General features: G+C 36.5%; 1 protein-coding gene across 1 annotated transcript in view; it reads left to right on the top strand.

Moving 5' to 3' along the window:
- The window catches only part of CTNNA3 (catenin alpha 3), a gene marked incomplete at its 3' end in the record, with an annotated part of 1162049 nt that overhangs the window by 663535 nt on the left and 478834 nt on the right, over nucleotides 1-19680 (top strand). The window contains 2 exon segments of the mRNA XM_015562095.1: nucleotides 9457-9537; nucleotides 19140-19292. Of these exon segments, the coding sequence (XP_015417581.1) occupies nucleotides 9457-9537; nucleotides 19140-19292 (234 nt within the window).

Below are 19680 nucleotides of genomic sequence, written 5' to 3'. Positions count from 1 at the left end.
GAGGACCTACTGTATTAGGCTTTCATTATATAGGATAATAAATATAATTTTTAAATGATAGTTACTACCTAATGCTTTATGTACCTTATCTTATATAATTTTCACAACAACTTCTAGAACAGGTATTGTCACCCTCAGTCTATAGATAAGGAAACTAAGGCTAAACTTACATAATGACATGTGGTCATCTTGTTAATGATAAGGCTTGGCACTAAGATATGAAGATCATCTATCTGATTCTCCTATTATAGCTACTTTTAATAGCAGTTTAACACAAATGTTATTTTAAATGCAATGCATTTGATATAAAATATCCTAACTAGTTGAGAAAATAAGCCCAGTTTCAGAAACACAGAAATGATTTTAATGTCAATTCTGCAAATGACTGATTTAACCAGTTTTGATTGTGATAGCGGACAAATTTCTTATGTCAATTGTTTTACACACTAAAGCAATGTATTTATTCAAACAGAAACAACAACAAAACACACACAGAGACACACAGAGAGTCTGACAGGTTCTCTATGATTCTATGTTAAATAAAAATATTATGTTACCATTAAATAAAGCCATCATTTTGTAAAACAAATTTAAAAAACAAAGGTAGAAAATGGAAATACTGTCCTAGCCGGTTTGGCTCAGTGGATAGGGTATCAGCCTGAGGACTGAAGGGTCCTAGATTTGATTCAGGTCCAGAGCATGTACCTTGGTTTCAGGCTTGCTCTCTGGCCCTGGTTGGGTCCCCGTGGCGGGGCAACCAATAGATTGTCTCTCTCACATTGATGGTTCTCTTCGTCTCTCCCTTTCCCTTCCACTTTCTCCAAAAGTCAATGGAAAAGTGCCCTCAGGTAGCGATTAACAAAAAATAAAATGGAATACTCTCAGATTCAAAACAAGTTTTTATGGTTAAATAACTACATTATATTTATTTTTGTATTTTCACCGCATGAGTCCTGAAACAAATATTTAGGAACCATTAATGTACATAACATTTTTGGTTCCTGCCCTAGGTAAGTAAAACCTAGAATTCTGAACATATTCCCTTCATTTAATAGTAACAATAGCATAGAAACAGTCACTGAACTAGGAACTGGCAAGCTCTGTAACCCATTACAGCCGGAGTCACAGCGTAGCTTAATGCCGAACCATGAATTAATTACTCCATCAATTAAATTCATAAACTCTTTTCAATTTCTTCTCATTAAGAACTATGTTGGGTCCAGAGTTTGCTGGACTTTAGTGGAGGACAAGAAACTAGGTCAGGAAGAGAGGGAAATGGTAGTCCTGGAATGAGGCAAGTTACAGAACATCACAGGGCAAAGTAAAAATCGTGAAAGAGCCAGTGATTTTAGGAAATAAGCAACAACTTACTCCTGACTCTGCCATTCTCTTTCAAGGTTACCTGCTGCTCACTGGGGTGAATTTTTACATCTACACTTGCACATATATATGACTGATTTTCCATGGGATCATCTTTAAAAGAGAAACTCATAGCTTATACCCATCTCTGAAATTCAAAGGAAATAAGTAACATCACCACTGAAACAAGGTGAATTTTATTGCAGTGCCAGCCCAGGAATGTTTTTTTATGTTTGGTGCATATCGGTTGAAATCCTGTGACCTTTCATAAGCACCTCCGGTGTGAGAATACATCCATCAGGCTGTCCTGTTTCCCTTTCTGACTAGAATTCCAGGACTAAATGCTTTTAGAACTGGGAGGGACTCAAGGTCATATAGTTCGATGGCCTCCTTTTACAGAAGCAAAGTCCAAGGACAGGACAGGTAATTCAACTTAGTTAAGATCACCCAGGGAGCTTATTTCAGAACCCCCATTTTCTGATCCAAGGATTAAATTTCATACCAAGCCGTTCTTATAGGCAATAACAATAACAGTCTTTGAATAAAAACACTGATTGAATAGGTCATCTGACAGCTAACAGGATGGATGTTAACTACTTTTGTTAAAGAACATACATACTAATTTTATTAATAAAGCAGTTTGAATATTATTTACTATTAATAAAAGTGTGGTTAACATGTATTTATGTTATCCACAGCCATTAACTGAGTGCCAAACACAGTAGTAGATACTAAGATTGCAGTTAAGACTTGACAATTTATAAGATGAGGCAGAGTGTAAATTAAAGATAACAAAAGTGTCACAGTTATTATCTTTGAAATGTGCAGAGAAATTAGTGGAAACACAAATGAGAAGGGTTTTAATTTTTAAGTTTAACTTTTTTGTTTAGTGTGGTGTTGAAGAAAGTCAGAAAAATGATATAGAGAATGAGGCACTTGAACTGAGTCTTGAATTAATGACTTAAGAATTCCCTTTTGAATGAGAAGAGTTTAGGGAATTCCAGGATAAAGGTTTAGTGTGGAAAAACAGGGAAATCAGTCAGCAGGTGTAGTTCAGGAAATGCAAGTGTTGGTAACAATGGTGACACTATTGATAAGTATAATAATAACTGCTAACATTTGTGCCCTTCTATTTGCCAAAACGTGTACACTCTTCATCTCTTTATTCCTTAAAACAATCCTGTAATAGTGTAATCACTATATTACCTCTATTTTATAGGTACAAAAAGTAAGACTTTGAGAGATTAAGTACTTTGTCCAAGAATATAAAGCTGACAAGAGATGGAGCATAAATTCAAATACAATTCTCATTGAATCCACAAACATCTATGATATTTTGCTCATCATTTTTAAGAAATGCATTTATATAATTTATATAAATTTAATTTGCGTTTAAGTTATAGTTCATTCATGCATGGTGGATAAAGCCTGAGATTGGATGCAACAACTCAATTTGATGCTACCTCTTACTGCATGTCCTCCTGGAATACCGTATTTAAGCTTACTGAACCTCAATGTCTTCATATGCATATGTATGAAGAGTTATTGTGAATGGCATTGGAGATAATACACGTATTTTGCTGTGGAGGGCGTTCCAGTCTTTGGTTTTCCCTCGTAGACCCCAGCCCCATCTCAGCAGTCAGCTACCTGGAGGCAATATTTTACTTCACTAAACAATATAAAAGTTCAAGACGCTTGCTTGCAATCTTTAACCTATTTCCCTTGATAAGTGTCATTCTATTCATATAAAGTTATTTTTCAAAACCTCCTTTCAATTCTCAGAGTTAATTTTTTTGTTTGGTTTAGTTTTATGTTCATAGCACAGACCTTGTTTCAGAAAGATTTTTAGGATGTTTTCCTCATGTGCCATTTGGTACAGTGATGTTCTAGAAGAAGAGATTTCATGTTTATGCTTGTCTGTTTGTATGTCTTTCATGCCTGAAAAGTGTTGACTAGAACCGATGCCTCTGTTCTGTGTTAAGCATAAAAATATCTTTAAAGCTATTTCTGCAGAGAAGAACTAACTTAAGGGCATCATATTTTTTCTTTACCATGAAATAAAGAATTCCCATTTAAAGGGAGATGTGTCATTTTAAAGGGTTGAATAAAACGGCACACATTTAAACTACAGAAACAAAATCATAACAAAACAAGAACAAAAACACTTTTTCTTATTGTTTCAATTTCATGCAGGGCTCCTTTCTGCACTGATAACATTTTCATTTGATTATGAACTAGATAAATTTTCATTTGCTTTAAAACGCATCCCTTAATATTTGAAGCTTCATAGTTTTTTGAGGTCAGCATCATGGCCTTCCTAGTTTAAATGCCATTTATATTTGTACCATTTCAAATTTATATTATGAGTATGTTTCCAACACATTTCAATGGCTACTTATGCACAACATTGTACAATAAAAGTAACATATTATTCTATAATTCTTTATTTTAGAGAGCATGGCCCTTTCATAGAATTTTAAAGTTGGAAAGAACTACAGGAAAGATTTGGGGCAAATCTTCATTTTTATGGGTGTGGAAGTTAACTTCCAGGAATGTCAAGGGATTTATTTGCCAGTGATTACCTTTATCCAGTCTTTTTTTTTTTTCCTGTGAATCAACAAATAAGCTTTGAGCTCCTATTATGTACTAAGTCTGGTGCTAGATACCAGGAGGAACAGATTAGATGTAAGAAGTTTCCCTCAAGGATCATAGACTAGTGAGAGAAATGCGTGAGGATTAGCAATTAACCCCAGGACAAAGACTATTGAAGGGAGCTCTCCACAAGCCTTTCAAAAATTCTAAAACTGAAATCTCCTCCTCATTTTGGCCTGCTTTTCTCTTTGAAATGACCACCTCAGTTCCAAGTGCCATCATCTGTGTAGCCCATCGTCACTGCTGGAAAGCTGGACACCAGCCTTGCTTGTGCTCTTTTCTTCCCCCACCACAACCTGCCAGTTACGCTATGTAGCTTACTTGTAAAGAGTTAACACTGTGACTGCAATAATCGAACTCTTTTGCCTGTTTCTGTTCTTAATCTCCTCAAATATATTTTGCAGACTCCAGGTCAATGATTTGAAATAATGATTTGCCTGTGTTACTCATCAGCTTAACTTCTATGACTCCCAATTGCCTAAAGGCTCAATTTTTTTTAATATGGCAGAAATCTCCAAAATCTTGCCTCCCCTCTTAGTTTTTATACTAGTTTCTAAGTATTCCATAAGGACTTTTGCCATTGCTAAAGCTATCCCTGTCCCCCTAAAGTGGCCTTCTCTGCCTGCCTCTCTTGGCTGATTTCAACATATCCTTCAATACTCATTTGATACCTTCATTCTTAATGGGGAGTGGGGGGCTTCTCCTACTGATATATATGTTACCCTTAGTACCTCTACTAATACTGTGTTTATGTCTGTTTCTACCACTAGATGAGTATTCTTCAAAGGCAGGCACTAGATCAGTGGTTCTCAACCTTCCTAATGCCGCAACCCTTTAATACAGTTCCTCATGTTGTGGTGACCCCCAACCATAAAATTATTTTCTTTGCTACTTCATAACTGTAATTTTGCTACTATTAGGAATTGTAATGTAAATACCTGATATGCAGGATGTATTTTCATTGTTACAAATTGAACATAATTAAAGCAAAATGATTAATCACAAATTCAATATGTAATTATATGTGTGTTTTCTGATGGTCTTAGGCGACCCCTGTGAAAGGGTCGTTCGACCCCCAAAGTGGTCGTGACCCACAAGTTGAGAACCACTGCATTAGATCTAATGTATCATTGGTCCTTACTACGGTGCCTGGAATATAGTAGATAATAAAGATCCTCCCGCACATCTCCCACTGGGGACGTGCCCACAACCCAGGCACATGCCCTTGACCAGAATAGAACCCGGGACCCCCCAGTCCGCAGGCCGACGCTCCATCCACTGAGCCAAACCGGTCTCGGCAATAAAGATTTCTTAAATAGATTGAACTGTTTATTGAACTGTTATAAAAGAAATATAAAAAAATGTTTAGGAAGGTATCATGGAAGAGAATAGTGAATTTCAACTGAGAAGATCAACAAAGACTCCATGTGAAATTTAGCAGTTGAGTTGAATCTTTAAAAAAAAGTCTATACTCCAAAGAGAGGACAAGAGTGCAAAATGAAGTTTTTCCACAAGTGCCATTCCTGAGTTGTTATTTTACTGCCTAGAAAATAAAGGACCCATTCTATTATTTCATTAATTAATGTTGAGTAAAATTTAGAGTAGATCATGTGGCACTTTGGTCACCATGATCAAGAGTTTGTTCTTAAATCCATCGGCAGTGGGAATAGAACGAAGGGCTTTAGAACAAAGAATGGTCATTATTAGACCTCGCGTTTACTAGAGAGTAAACACCTTGGAGGGTTGGGGTTTGTGTCTGTTTATTGCTATTTTGTTCTCAAATAAAGGATGGTTTGTATAAAGGTAGGGACTCATTTATACAACTGAAATAAAATAGATATATTTTAAAATATTGCTGTATAATACATCTTTCTAAGATGAGGGAAATGTTCTATATTTTTGCTGTACAATATAGTAGTCATTACACACATGTGTCTAATGCTCACTTTAAATTAAGGACTGATGGATTGAATTTTTAATGAAACCTAGTTTTAATTAATTAAAATTTAAATTTAAATAGCCACATGTGACTTAGTGGCTACCATTTTGGACAACATAGAATAGAAAGTTCTCCCAACAGAGTCCCAACAGGAAACAGATGGAACACTCCAATTAGGATAATTCAAAGAGAGTTTATTTATAATTGGACTTTTTCTAAAGGTGTGGGCAGCTTCAAGGGAACCATACAAGAGAGTTGCAATTACCTGTAGCAGTGACATGAGAGCAATGGCGAGGCAGAATTGATGGAAAGACACATAGCAAAGATTATAAGCCTCAATAACATTGGGACTTATATATAATACGCGATAATAATTTTAATAAAATTTTATTGAATGAAGTTTATGCTCAAAACTGTTCTTTTTCATAAAATCTTTCCTGGCAGTTTATTTACTGATAGGTAATGTGATTGCTTTCTCTATATAGTGCTGATCCATGCCATATTTTCACAGCGTCTTTCCCCCTGGCTTTCCACTGTATGTGGTGCCTTTTCCATTAGCCGGGCTGTGCTGACTTAATGATGGCTCCTGTCAGGGCTTTCTTTAAGGAGCATCCACTCTGATGAGTACCTGGGATGTAGAGAGGCTCTGTCTGTTATCTGTGTTGTGCCCTTTCCATCCCTTACCTCGGCACACGCAATTTACCTTCAGTCCTAGCTCATTGCTTGATGATTTGTGAAGGCTTTGAAAACAGAAGGAATGAGGGCTTTTAAGCAGGATGGGGCAATTTCTCCTTGCTTTATTTATTTTTATGCCATGCAAAAGGAATAAAAGCATTCAATGGCTTGATGGAAGCCCAATAAATCTGGATAAATAGAGCAAGAACCCAATAAAAAAGCTGGAGGTGGAAAAAGGAAGAAAGATATGGGGAGAAGGAGAAGAGGGAAAGGGAAGAAAGAAGGAAGACTTTACTTCGTATAATGACAGGGACTGTTTATTAGTACCTAGAGAACAAAATGTCTTTGACCCAGTGAAACATTTTAAACTAAGATTCAGCTCTGGGTAGAAATTAAGAAATCATCTTTATAGTCCATTTTGAATCTTTTCATGCTGTCGCCTCCTATTATTCTTTATTAAAGCTTGCGTGCCACTGCTGCTCTCTCCATGCAGGCTGGCATTTTGTAGTTGTTCTGATGAATCATATTGCAGAAGCTAGGGAGTTTTTATGGCCAACACAACAGAAGTCGCTCATATTATTCCTGATACCCTGTGTGTGTGTGGTGGTGGTGGCGGTTCTCTTTGTACCACTCCTGCCCCTTTTGACTATCTCTAACTTCATGAAGTGGAAAGAGACCCTTTCCAGTAGAGCTAGCAGTGCATGGAACTGGAGAAGAAGAGCTAAGTTCTTTAGGTGAAATTACCAATTGTCTTATATACCATTGTGTATCTGTTTATGCCATGGCCTTGTACAGCCCTGCATTAGCTTTTCACAGTTTTTCACTGCTAGTATGGATAATTCTGGTTGGAGCTGGAAAGGTAGCCACACTTTTATCTAAGTAATTGTCACTGTTGCTCTTATTATTTCAACATCCAGAATTTCACTTATCTCCTTCTTTGTCTTCTTCCCTGTTTCTTCACTGGACACAATCTCCATCATGCACACATTTCACACCTTCTTTCAAAAATAAAGGTGTTAAAGGATGTAGTAGTTCTCTATAGTGTCTCCCCCTAGGAGGCATCTGGAAATGTGTGGGGTCAAACTTTGGCTATCATAGTGCCAGGGAGTTACTGGTAGATTTTGGTAGACAGGGGTGCGTGGATGCCAAACATCCTGCAGTGTATAGAGTGTGGCCTCAAATTATGGTGATTTCCCTATCTTAAATATCAGTAACACTGTTGCTGAGAAAAATCTAGATCTAACTAAAGGTTTAGGTGGGTACCAGAAACCTCAGCCAATAGAGAATTTTCACTGTTCCTTGATAGGTAGATATTAAAGTCTCCTCCAGAATTTAGTAGGACACCTTCCTGGCATATAGCAGGCCCCTAATAAAACTATGCTGTGTTTTGAATCAAGTTGTTCATTTACAAACTAGTCAGTACCATTCAATAAGTCCTATGCAAGTTACTTTCAGAAATAGAAAAAAAAATACATTGCCAACATCACAATCCTAACAAGTTTTGTAAGGGTAATGATTATGCACAGAAACAAAATGAGTATATTGGAAAATTTTCAAAATGCTATGGGAACAAGGACAGGTGAGAGTTTCCTTTTGCGTAGATTGCTGGGAAGTCTCTGTTGAAACCATTGGAGAATAGGTAGGATTTTAATAGGGGGCTATTTGAAGAGACATTTGCTGAAGTCAAAGGTACATTATATGAAAGAATATGGAAAAAAAGACATAGAAAAATATTGGAATATTATTACTATAGAGGACAGAACTTAAGAATATGTGGTGGAAGCTAAGACTGAAAAGATAGGTTAGGATAGAGTATAGATGGTCTTGAGCTTCCTGTAAAGAAGTCCTTCGACTTGATGGTATGGATTTATGTATTGGAGGTAGGATACAGTATCCTGCCTAATGGTCTAGACTTCGCCTCAATGTCCTTTCTCAAGTCCATGCTATAAACTTCCTCAGTTATCAGCTGTTTAAACTTGCCTTCCTGATGTTCAAGGTCTCCTCTCAAAAGCCCTTTCAGTTTATTAATTTAAATAGTAGCAATTTTCTAGAGGTGAATCACATAGTAATTTTTCTCAATCTCTTTTAAACATGATATGGCTGAAGAAAGTATGATTAGATTCAATTTTGATTGTCTCCCACAAAAGTAATATGTAGAAAATACCAACCAAGGTGACTCTCCATGTACTTAATAGCCTGAAGATTTAGGTTAAGGATATAACATAGAGAATTGTTCTGCTTGAAGAACGAATAGGTATTGCACAAATTATCTTAAAGAGCCAAAAAAACAGCTTCCAGTTCTTAAGAACTTGAAACAGTTTGTTCTTGGAATATTGTCAGCTGAAATTGTGGTCAACTTCTGCAAATTGTATGAATTTGCACTGCATATTTTATTTAGTGTTTAGCAAAACTCCAGTATAGTTCTGCATAACTTACACAATACACCATCAAAATGACTTCAGAAACTCCCACAGAAGTTGACAATTTGAGCATCTAATGCTTTTAAGTTAATTGTATGCTTAGCTGTTAAAAAGTCGATATGAAGATCACAGTTTTGGGAGGTAATGCTCTGCCTACTGCCACCATGAATGAAACCCAACCATGTATCAGACCTATTACAGATGCTTAAAGAAGAAAATAATGTGTTTTAATCACCGTTCTACTTAGTCTTATGTGAAGTGCTTATGAATCATATGCAATATCATAGCGAATTTTAAACCTATTCTTGAATTTTCAAGCTGTTATTTTCAGAAAATTTAGAAGGCAAATTGTTAAGTGCTAAAGAGTAATTTCATATCATTACTTATGTCATTTTTCTCTCTCCCTTGCAGACCGGAAAAAAGGAAAGGAGTAATACCCTGAATATTGCAATAGACAACATGTGCAAGAAGACAAGAGACCTTCGAAGACAGGTAAGGAAAGAGAGAGACTTGGAGACAGAAACACCATGCAAAATGAGTCCTTTTTCCATTGCTGGAATATTTATATCTTGTTTTATTCTTTTAAAATTAATTTAGAACACAAAACAAGAACAATAAATATAGCTGTTCTATGTTCACATACCTGAACTGTTTTTGTGACAAACATAATGGAGAAGAAAGTGTGTGCCTTATTATTAGTCAGAGTTACATTTGCATGCTGACTCTACTTTCATCAGCTGTGTGATCTTGGGGACAGATTTTATTTTCTGAGCCTCTCTGAACCTATAAAATAAAATAAATAATACAGAGCAGGACTGTGAGGATTAAATGAAATCCCTATCAGGGCCTTGTTTATAGTCAATTTTTAGAGGATGTTGGTGAATTGACCTATCACATTAGAAGCTGAGTTTATCATCCACATGCTTACAGCAAACAGCTAGTCATTCAGACACCTTACCAGTTACTCCTTCCAGATCTTTTCAGGATGCGCCACGAGTTAGTTTCTGTTTAAATTAAGGGTACTTTTCAAACTTGGGTCATCAGGAGCCTGGGATTAGAAAGGATTTCATTCTATAATTGAGAAGTGCAGTATAATGCAAAAATTAATTTTTTCTCCAGAAAGATGAAGACCTTGCTATTTTTTAAGACACTTGCTTTCCATTCCTTCCCACTATATAAAAACCAGAGTTCTTTTTTCATGCACAATGCTAACTTGGTCACCATTAACTCATAAAAGAGGGCCTGAAGCTTTCCACCCTAAGCTTTTAATGCAATATATTATTGTACTTTAATGGGAAGATTTAGTAAAATGACCTGAGAAATCCTTTAATCCAGAAATAGATTTGGAAAAGGAATAAATAGGGATCCCCAGCCAGTTGATATTAGCTGTGTAAAACACAATTTTGAAGCATGGGAAAAATCCCAGATCTCAACTTTATGTCCTTAATGTGAATTCTGTTTCTACTGTCAGCACTCAGAATTATGGAATGCAAGAGTTGGAAGGAACTTAGCACAACCTGTCTTACGATGTAGAGGAGAAACAAGCCAGTGTGGCCAGGTGATCCCTCTAAGGAGGAAGGGACATTGCACTTACATCAGGTCAGAATCTACACTGGACTCAGGAACTGTTAACCCCAGGGCCATCCTCTCTGTTGGTTGCTTGGCTTCTATTCTCGGTCTTCTTCGGGATTTCTACCCCATCTGCTCCTCCTCAGACTTGGAAAAGTTGTTCCTAGGAGCTATCAGAGATTTTGTCTTTCATTCCTGTCTGATCCCTCTATGCCTTCAATGGAGTCATGCACAAAGAGTTAATCTACGTTTATTATCTCCAAAGCTTTGGAATCATTTTGTAATGTAAAGATAAAGCAATTCCTGCATGTATAGTGATTCGATTTAGCAAATAAAAGCACAGAATGCCTAGATAAATTTGAATTTCAGATTAACAACAAATATATTTTAGTATAAGTGTGTCTCATATATTGCATGGGACACAATTATATTACAAAATAATTGTGTTTATCTGAAATTCAAATTTAACCAGGAATCTTGTATTTATCTTTTTAAAAAAATATATTGATATTTTACAGAGAAGAAGGGAGCGGGATAGAGAGTTAGAAACATCGATGAGAGAGAAACATCGATCAGCTGCCTCCTGCACGCCCCCCTGTAAGCCCTCCACTGGGTATGTGCCCACAACCAATGTACATGCCCTTGACCGGAATCGAACCTGGGACCCTTCAGTCTGCAGGCTGACGCTCCATCCACTGAGCAAGAGCCAAACCAGTCAGGGCTTGTATTTATCTTATAATCCTACTTGTGTTTCTACCTCACTATTGTCAGTAAGATATAGAAAGAGTATGAGGGTTACTAATTCTCTTTCTCATAGAAAGGGAATGTTCCCAGCTTGTAGACAATCGCTGTGTTCCAAAGGTATGAAAGTTTCTTGTGGTTTAACAGGTCAACATCCTTATTGTTTTGGGTGAGTATTGCTGCTGAACAAACCACCACAAATGATAGCAACCCTCTATAATAATAAAAGCATAATATGCTAATTAGACCAGACATCCTTCTGGACGTCCCTTCAGACAACCTTCCAGATGAAGCTGGGGCTGTGAGGGAAGCCCAGGTCCCAGGTGCCTGCAGCGGCCGGAGGGAAGACAATGCCAGCAGCCAGGGGAAGAAAGGCCTACTCTTGCATGAATTTCGTGCATTGGGCCTCTAGTTTTATTATATTCAGGATTCCACAGATTGGCTGGGGGTCAGCAGGGCCACTTCTATGGTGTTTTTACTGTGGTCTCCCATGTAGTGGAAGTCCAATGATAGTTATGTCTGGGCTCAGAGCTGGGTATTTGAGGCCTCAATGCCTCTTCTTTCCTCTCTCAATGCAGTGTCTAATCTCCTAGGCCTTCTTCTTGTGGCTTCTCCAGCAGGGTAACCTGGACTTCCTACATGATGTTTCTGCGCTCCAGGAAAGGCCTGGAAGCTACTAGGCCTTCTTAATGCTTGAGCTCCAAAGTCACTAGAATGTTGTTTCCTCCACATAATATAGATTAAAATAGTCACCAGCCCGGCCCCAGGTTAACAGGAGCAAGGAGAAGCAATGTCTCTCATGGGAGAAGTGGCATGAGTACATGGGAAGGGGTGGGCTCATTGGGAGCTGTCTTTAGACTCATCCATGGTCTTCACTGTCAGTGAGGTAGTTGCTATGATTCATTCTCAGTATCCTTATTTGCCCTCCCAGGACCTCACTTTTTATCTTGATGTTTGTGCTTCGGGCAAAAAATAAAAACGAGTTTAAACAGCAATGTGAGTCATCTCCACCTCTTCCTATTCTTGCAAAATTTATCCAGCAGTTTGGTTTAAGCATCTTAACTCTTTCACACAGGAAGGAGAAAGCTACTACCCTTGAAATGTTTTTCTTTAGAATATGTAATGTTCATCTCTTGTTATAGATGTGTTGGTTTTTAGTTAAAAATAAAACAGAATCCATCTTGCTGCCCATTCATCCTACTCCCCTTGCTTACCCAGGGCTTGTCAATCAGCAACACAGAAACATTTTAACTTTGGTTCAAAGAATCATTGAATTTCCTCTGTGAGTAATGAGATAAATTGCTTAGACATATCCAGGGAGAAGCAAATTATACATTTTGGGGCAACAAGATGAAATGTCCTAGGAGGTGACTTAGTGTTTATTTGTTTCAACCCTCTTGCCCTGTGACTTGGGAACAAAGACCAAAGTCCTTGGCATGGTGTTCCAGATTCTCTGTAATTTGGCTCCAACTTAATCCCCATAATCCTTAACGTTCCTTCCCCTTCCACTCGCTTTCTCAGTTCTTCTTCCTCACCACAGCAGTGCATTAACCTGTTCTCTGACTAAAAAAGTCTCCTACTATTCACCAAGTTTTCCATCACTGTTCTCCCTACCTCCAAACACACATGTGTATTTGAATATATGGCTTATTCAACTTGGTGCCTTCCTGGCTCCCCCTGTTTCCCCTACCTAACCCCTAATCCACTGAGGAAGTTCAAGAGTAACATAAATACTATTTCTCCAATGAAACCTTTGCATTTTTCACCAGCTGGAATTAATCGTTTTCTTCCCAAAGCACTCATAGCATGTTTTTCTATTATAGCAGTGATCATATTTAGCCAGTAGTTCTCTTCCCACTGCATTTTGAATCCTTAAAAGGGTATTTATGACATGTCTCATTTAATAAATGCTTTCCAAAGCTCTCTATCAACTGCAGTCCTTACATTATTTGTTTTTATCCCTAAAACAAGAAATAATGCCATAGTGTTATCGCTATTTCTCAGGTGAGTCAATTTGCAAACAGCAACCACCTACTTGGTAGAGCCAACATTTGAGCCCACATCTATTCAACCTCAGCCCAAATTTGTAAGTTCACCTTCAGAACTTCCAGTGCCTAATACCCTGATTTTACTGCCATAAATTATTTTATTTCTTATTATTATTTATTAGGCATGTTTTTATAACTTAAATATTAATCTTCCTTCAGTCTCCTTTCCCATTATTGATTTGAGAAATGCATACCTATTGAAATTCTTAATAAGGGAGGAAGATTTTTAAACCTCCTTTACTTCCTTAAATTTTTGAAACAATGAATTTATTCCACATCTATTGTATTATTCAGAGTGAAACACACATTTAGTTTCATTAAAGGCAAGTTAAAAATGTTATGTGTGTATATTGAGAATAAAACGTATCTATTTCTTAAATGCCAAAGTAAGGATTTAAAATATGTCAAATAAAACAGAATTCTGGTAAAAAGAAACAAACAAACAAAATTAGAACTTGATTAATTCTTTAGTTGCTGAGTTGCTGAATTGCTATATCCATCTCTTCTTCGTGTTGGTAATACCAGTGCCACACTCGGGAAAAAAAAAAGAGTAGGATTTATACCTCCTTCTCATCATCAAATAATATTAAGTATCCGTAAGATACAAGTCCCATTGAATTGACATAGAATGTATATACTGAATTAATTGTTAGGTAATTTAGTTCCTAGTAATCAATTGAGTTTTGAAAGTTATATTTTACCATTTGACTTAAAATTAAAATGCCATTAATATACACAAATATAAATTGTCCTAGTTCCCTAGGGATGATTCTTTTCTAAAATACTTTCTCTTCTTTCCTCTGTCCATTGACAGTTTGATTCTCTCTGTTCCCTTACTTGGTGGTGACGGGCGGTGTGGGACTGGGATTTCTTACAGTTTTCTCATACAGCTTTCACTTGGGGGTTTCAATGGTAGAGAAATATATTATTTTTATTTGAGATCCCAAACCACTTACATCAGTGGGAGATAGAAAAATTGATGTCTCAAATCGTTTTATTAAATTGTAGTGAGAAACATGGAAAGCCCCTCAGTTTGGTTTTGTGCCTGACGTCTTTCATCCAGGTATTTATTAAAAAATACATGTACCTTTAACTCCTGTCGGCCTCCCGCTAACTTCAAATTTTGGTTTTGCAGCTTCTAAGGTTTTCTCATTTCTACATTGGCATGTTGGCTTCTTTAAAGTTTTTGTCTATCACCTAAGGGAAAGGGATGAGTTATTCCTTTGGACAGCAAAATAATATGGAAATAAATAAGATAGAGCCTGCTTAGGTATTTATAGAGATATAAATGACAGTGTAATTTAAGTGAAAAATATCCCATATGAACATGTTAGAACATAAAAGAAAATTATTTAGCATAGCATTCAAGGCCCTTATGTCTTGTCCCTATATGTGTTTCTAGTTCCATCTTAGAGTCATGCCTCTTTCATAGTCACCATAATCCAAGGGCAGAATCAAACCCAGTGGTGTGCAAAGCAGAAGGGCAAAGTGTGATCTTCAATGGGTGGTTTATGTAAAACACTGGAGTCTGTTACTTTTGGTATGTAACCAAACAACATTAACACCAGATAAACATGTCAATTTTATATTGACGTCTTCAGAAAGCAGATCCTGAGACTGGGACCTTACTACAGGCAGTTGACTTGGGAAGCGGAACCAAGAAGCAATTGTATGAGGCCATGAAGGGTAAGAGAACAGGCAGGGAAGGAGGAAAGGATATGCTATTGAGGTTGCCACTATAGCAACAGGAGCTTCAGGACCACTGAGAAGGCATATAATGCCTTCCAGCATTGCCTGGCCAATGGAGGGAGGCTGGGGTTTTATCCAGCAGCTCCCTTCCCAGTTGGTTGAGGGTTGCTTCCAGTGGTGTTGACTCCTCAGAACTTCCAGCCCATTTGTACTTGGGCTGAGAATCTTACAGAGACTTGGAGCAGGCCCCCAGAAAGAATAACAGGGAGAAGCATCGAATGCACTCAAGGTGGGATGTCTTCAGAGGACTTGGATCTGTTCCCCACAGCGAGAGCCAAAGTCAGAGACAGGTGCAGAGCGTGAGATGTAAAGCAGCAAGCGCCTCTCCTGCCGTCCATAACCACAGCTATGAATGTGAGGGTGAACGATCAGGAATCAGCAAGAGAGACCACACAGTGAGAACATTGTGGTTTGGTTGCATTAATTGTGCTGTTTATTGTTTGCATGGCTTAAGATGCTCTCAAAACAAAAGATATTTTCCTGCCTGCTAACTGTGTGCTACCTCCTAAAGGCATCATTCATGTCTAGCACAAGTCACCAATTTCTGTCCATTTTATCATTACATTTTATTCTTTTTGTCTTAATTTGTTATTTTTGCCGAAAATCCTTTCCATGACCTTCATTGTACTCAATGAGATCTTATTTCAGTCCTCAATCTACCACTGTCCTCATAACACTAAGTACTTGTGATATCCTGAGAATCCTTCTATTTCCTTTGCTTTTTATAGTCTCTATTCCTGGAGTGTTATACTTTCTATTTCCTATTCAGCTTTTAAAATGTAATACATGTATTTCATTCTTGCTAAAGCTGTGTTCACCATGACAATCAGTGTAAATTTTCTCATTCCTTTTTTTTTTTTTTATTAAAGATACTCATAAAAGTCTTTGTGCATTTCTCACTCCCGAATAGTTACCCTGTCTTTTTCACTCTGACATTCCTCAGGTTGCCTAGAAGGGTGCCTTGCCCTAGGCAGCTCAAAATGCATTTGTTAATTTGAATGAATGTACAATTACAGAACAGAAGATTTATTGTGCTCATTATATTTGACATTATATTATGTCAGGTAATTTTAGTCTATTTTCCAACAGAATTTTGAAGACATTGGCATCGAACTTATTTGGAAGCTCATTTTCCAGTCCTAGGCTTGTCCTACTGAACATAATACCACACATATGTGGTACACCTTTTCTCATTGAATGTGTTATGTAGTTAGCAACATGCCTTACAAAATGCAAAAAAAAAAAATTGCTCCTAATTTGGTTTAGTTTTTTTTTTAAAAATAATTTAGCCAAAGAGTTCATTTATTTATTCTGTAATTAAGAGTAAATTGGCTGTACCTTGAGTCTCATCTTTGTAATATATTTTAACATTTGTGTATGGAATAAAGGATTGATTGAATACCTGGGGAAAATATAGTTGAAAACCTTCAAAAATAATAAAAAGAAGGAACAGGGAGTAAAGACCATTAAAATGAAGGTAAGACAAAAGGTAGTATCACAGAGGGAGAGGAACAGACTATAGCAAATGGATGCAGCCCTGGAAGAATATTGTTATAATTATGTATTTAAGTATTTACAAAAATTGGCACAATGTGCAACAATTGTTATTCATCTCCCTAGATTTTTTGTATGATGATAGATCAAAATATTGTTTTTAAAGCACAAGAGGACAATTTGACTTTCTGCATATAGTTGCAGATGGGAAAAACATCAAAGTCTTTTGTATGAGAAACAATCCCTCTTTAAAACTGTCTTGATATAGTTGATACCAAGTCTTGCTTCTTTATGTCCCAAATTACTAAACATAAGTTTATTCTCGCTGTCTCTGCACCCTTGTCTCCCATTTATTCTTCAGATCATAGCAAAACCTGCTCCAACTTTTCCAGGATTACTCTAAATTTTCAGCAGGGACTTGTTAGTGGTCCAATCCAATAGACAAGTCTTGGTTATTTTCATTTAATTTATCTTTAAAATTAGATTTGGAAGCCTATTATCTTCTTGAAATCTACTTGCTGTCAGTCTCCTAGTTAACTTCCTTTATTATAATATTTAATGACTCACTTTTCCACTGCATTATAAAGAAACATGCAGTTCCACCTTGACATTTTTCACAACCTTGCTCTTGGTAGAAATGTATCCCATAAATGGTACTATTTCTTTTTTTAAAATATGTTTTTATTGATTTCAGAGAGGAAGGGAGAGGGAGAGAAAGATAGAAACATCAATGACGAGAGAAAATCATTGATCGGCTGCCTCCTGCTGGGGATCCAGCCTGCAACCCAGGCACGTGCCCTGTTGGGGAATCGAACCACTTGTGCCCTCCTGGTCCATACGTTGGACGCTTACCCACTGAGCTACACCGGCCTGGCAAATGTTATGATTTCCTAGGATTTTATTTTCTAACATATTCTCACTGTGAATATCTCTCTCTATGATCCTGTCCACCTCCTTGGCTTAAATTGCCTCCCATATGTTTGATGGCTTTCAATTGCATACCTGTAGTGCTGATCTTTTTCTCTCCTTCTATATGTCCTGGTTACAATGAAAGAAGAAAAGGATGAAGGGGAGAGACTGTTGCTTAAAACAGTTCCCCTTCTGAGAGATTCCTTCTACTTTTATGTCTCCGGAACTAGTACTACTCGTAGTTCCCAGTTCAAGTGCTAACTTATCATTTCTTGCCTGACTGCCTCGGCTCATTCTTTATGGAAGTCAAAGACATGGGTGATTCACTCTCTTTGCCTTGTAACCCCTTAGTACTCTACAACCTGTCCTAGTAAGTGCTCAGTAAATATTAATTAGTTGTCATTAGTGATTTGCCTTTCTGCATACTAAATAGAATTTTTCCTACAGCCTTTGTGAAATTGTTGGTAGCCGGAAAATTTCACAGTTCTGAGCAAGTTCGACTATCTTAGGCAGAGGTATCTTTCTCTCAGAAATCTATAATTATTATGAATTCATTTTTCTAAATGAAAGAATGCACTCTTTTTTATGTAGCTACATCATTCAACCCCTTTAAAGTGTATTATTATGTCTCATGTAATCCAAAACTAGGTTAAGTATCTATTGGTTTAAAAAAAATAAAACCTAAAATATAATTTTCACAAAAGGCAAATTACAAATTTCCTGTTTAATAGGAATTCACTTCTATATTTTATTGTATAGAGATTATTAATGTAAATGAGGAGGTGATCAAAAAACTCTGGGGCATTCATACTCATTGAAATTGTTAATGAAACATTTCATGATATTGTGATCCTTAAGGCTTCAATATTATATAGATTCCATTTATTAATTTTCTAATGCAGTTTTAAATTCCTGGAACTATCTGCTGAGTAGAGTAATTGCCTGATTGTCATTTATAAGCTTATACGTAATCTAATTTAAAGGAACTAATTGTAGCAGAATGTTACACTTGTTTAATAATTTAAGGTGTGAGGGCAAGAACAATTAATGCAAATGAAGAAAATTGGACATCACACTCATTTATTATTCTCTTTGCTCTATTAATCTATTATCAACTGGCATAATCAGTGATCTAACTTGGTTTAATTACCATGAAGTCTACAATTTAGCTAATCAAAATTTATCAGTTCCTCCAACAAGGTAGAAAACATTTCATAATTTTGTAATTATGAAAATACATGATGTACAATGTTGTTTGTACATGTGCATGAACATTATAATAGGTCAATTTCTTGAAGGAAAAAATGAAGTATTATCACTGATAATCTGACTTCTGGGATAAATACAATTAAAGAAAAAATTAGTGACTTTTGGGAACAAGGGAGTTATTGCTCGATGATATTTTCTTAAAAATATGGCTTGTTTTAGGTTTGTAAGTGACACACATACACAGTCATAAACATGACTTTTGGGATTGTGCAAAAAATATATAAAATCTTGTAGCTACTGAGATTGTAAAACTACAAAATAACCTGAACTATTTCCTGATTTTTAAAAAAGCATGAATTTTCTGTTTCTTCTCAGCTCCGTAAGGCTATTATAGATCATGTGTCAGACTCCTTTCTGGATACGACAGTCCCACTTTTGGTTCTCATCGAAGCTGCCAAGAATGGTCGAGAAAAGGAAATAAAAGAATATGCTGCGATATTTCGTGAACACACCAACAGGCTTGTAGAAGTAAGTGCACTAGAATTTTAACTATTCTACATATGGGAGAATGAGGCCTTCATTCCCCATTTACAATCAAATTAAACTTAAATAACATCTAAGAACTTATTACCAATGGAGCAGAGTTGGGCCAAGGTAATATAGAGGTATATATGTCAAACTGTATAAACCATTCCCCATTGGCTGGGAAAATGAGCAATTTATTTAGCAAGAGCTATGAAACTATAATCAATATTTTTAAATGACTTTTTTTTCCAGAGCTACACAAATAAGCTGGTTAAATGCAGATACTTTGTTCTATCCTTACAAATATTATTCCATTAAAACTTAAAAGTATCAAATATTCTATCTCATGCTAATTTTTCTACCATATATTTTCATGGCTGAATTACTCCTT

The sequence above is a fragment of the Myotis davidii genome, unplaced genomic scaffold (genome assembly GCF_000327345.1).
Source record: "Myotis davidii unplaced genomic scaffold, ASM32734v1 scaffold134, whole genome shotgun sequence".
In the NCBI taxonomy this organism is placed as follows: domain Eukaryota; kingdom Metazoa; phylum Chordata; class Mammalia; order Chiroptera; family Vespertilionidae; genus Myotis; species Myotis davidii.
This window is presented reverse-complemented; position numbering and strand designations above follow the sequence as displayed.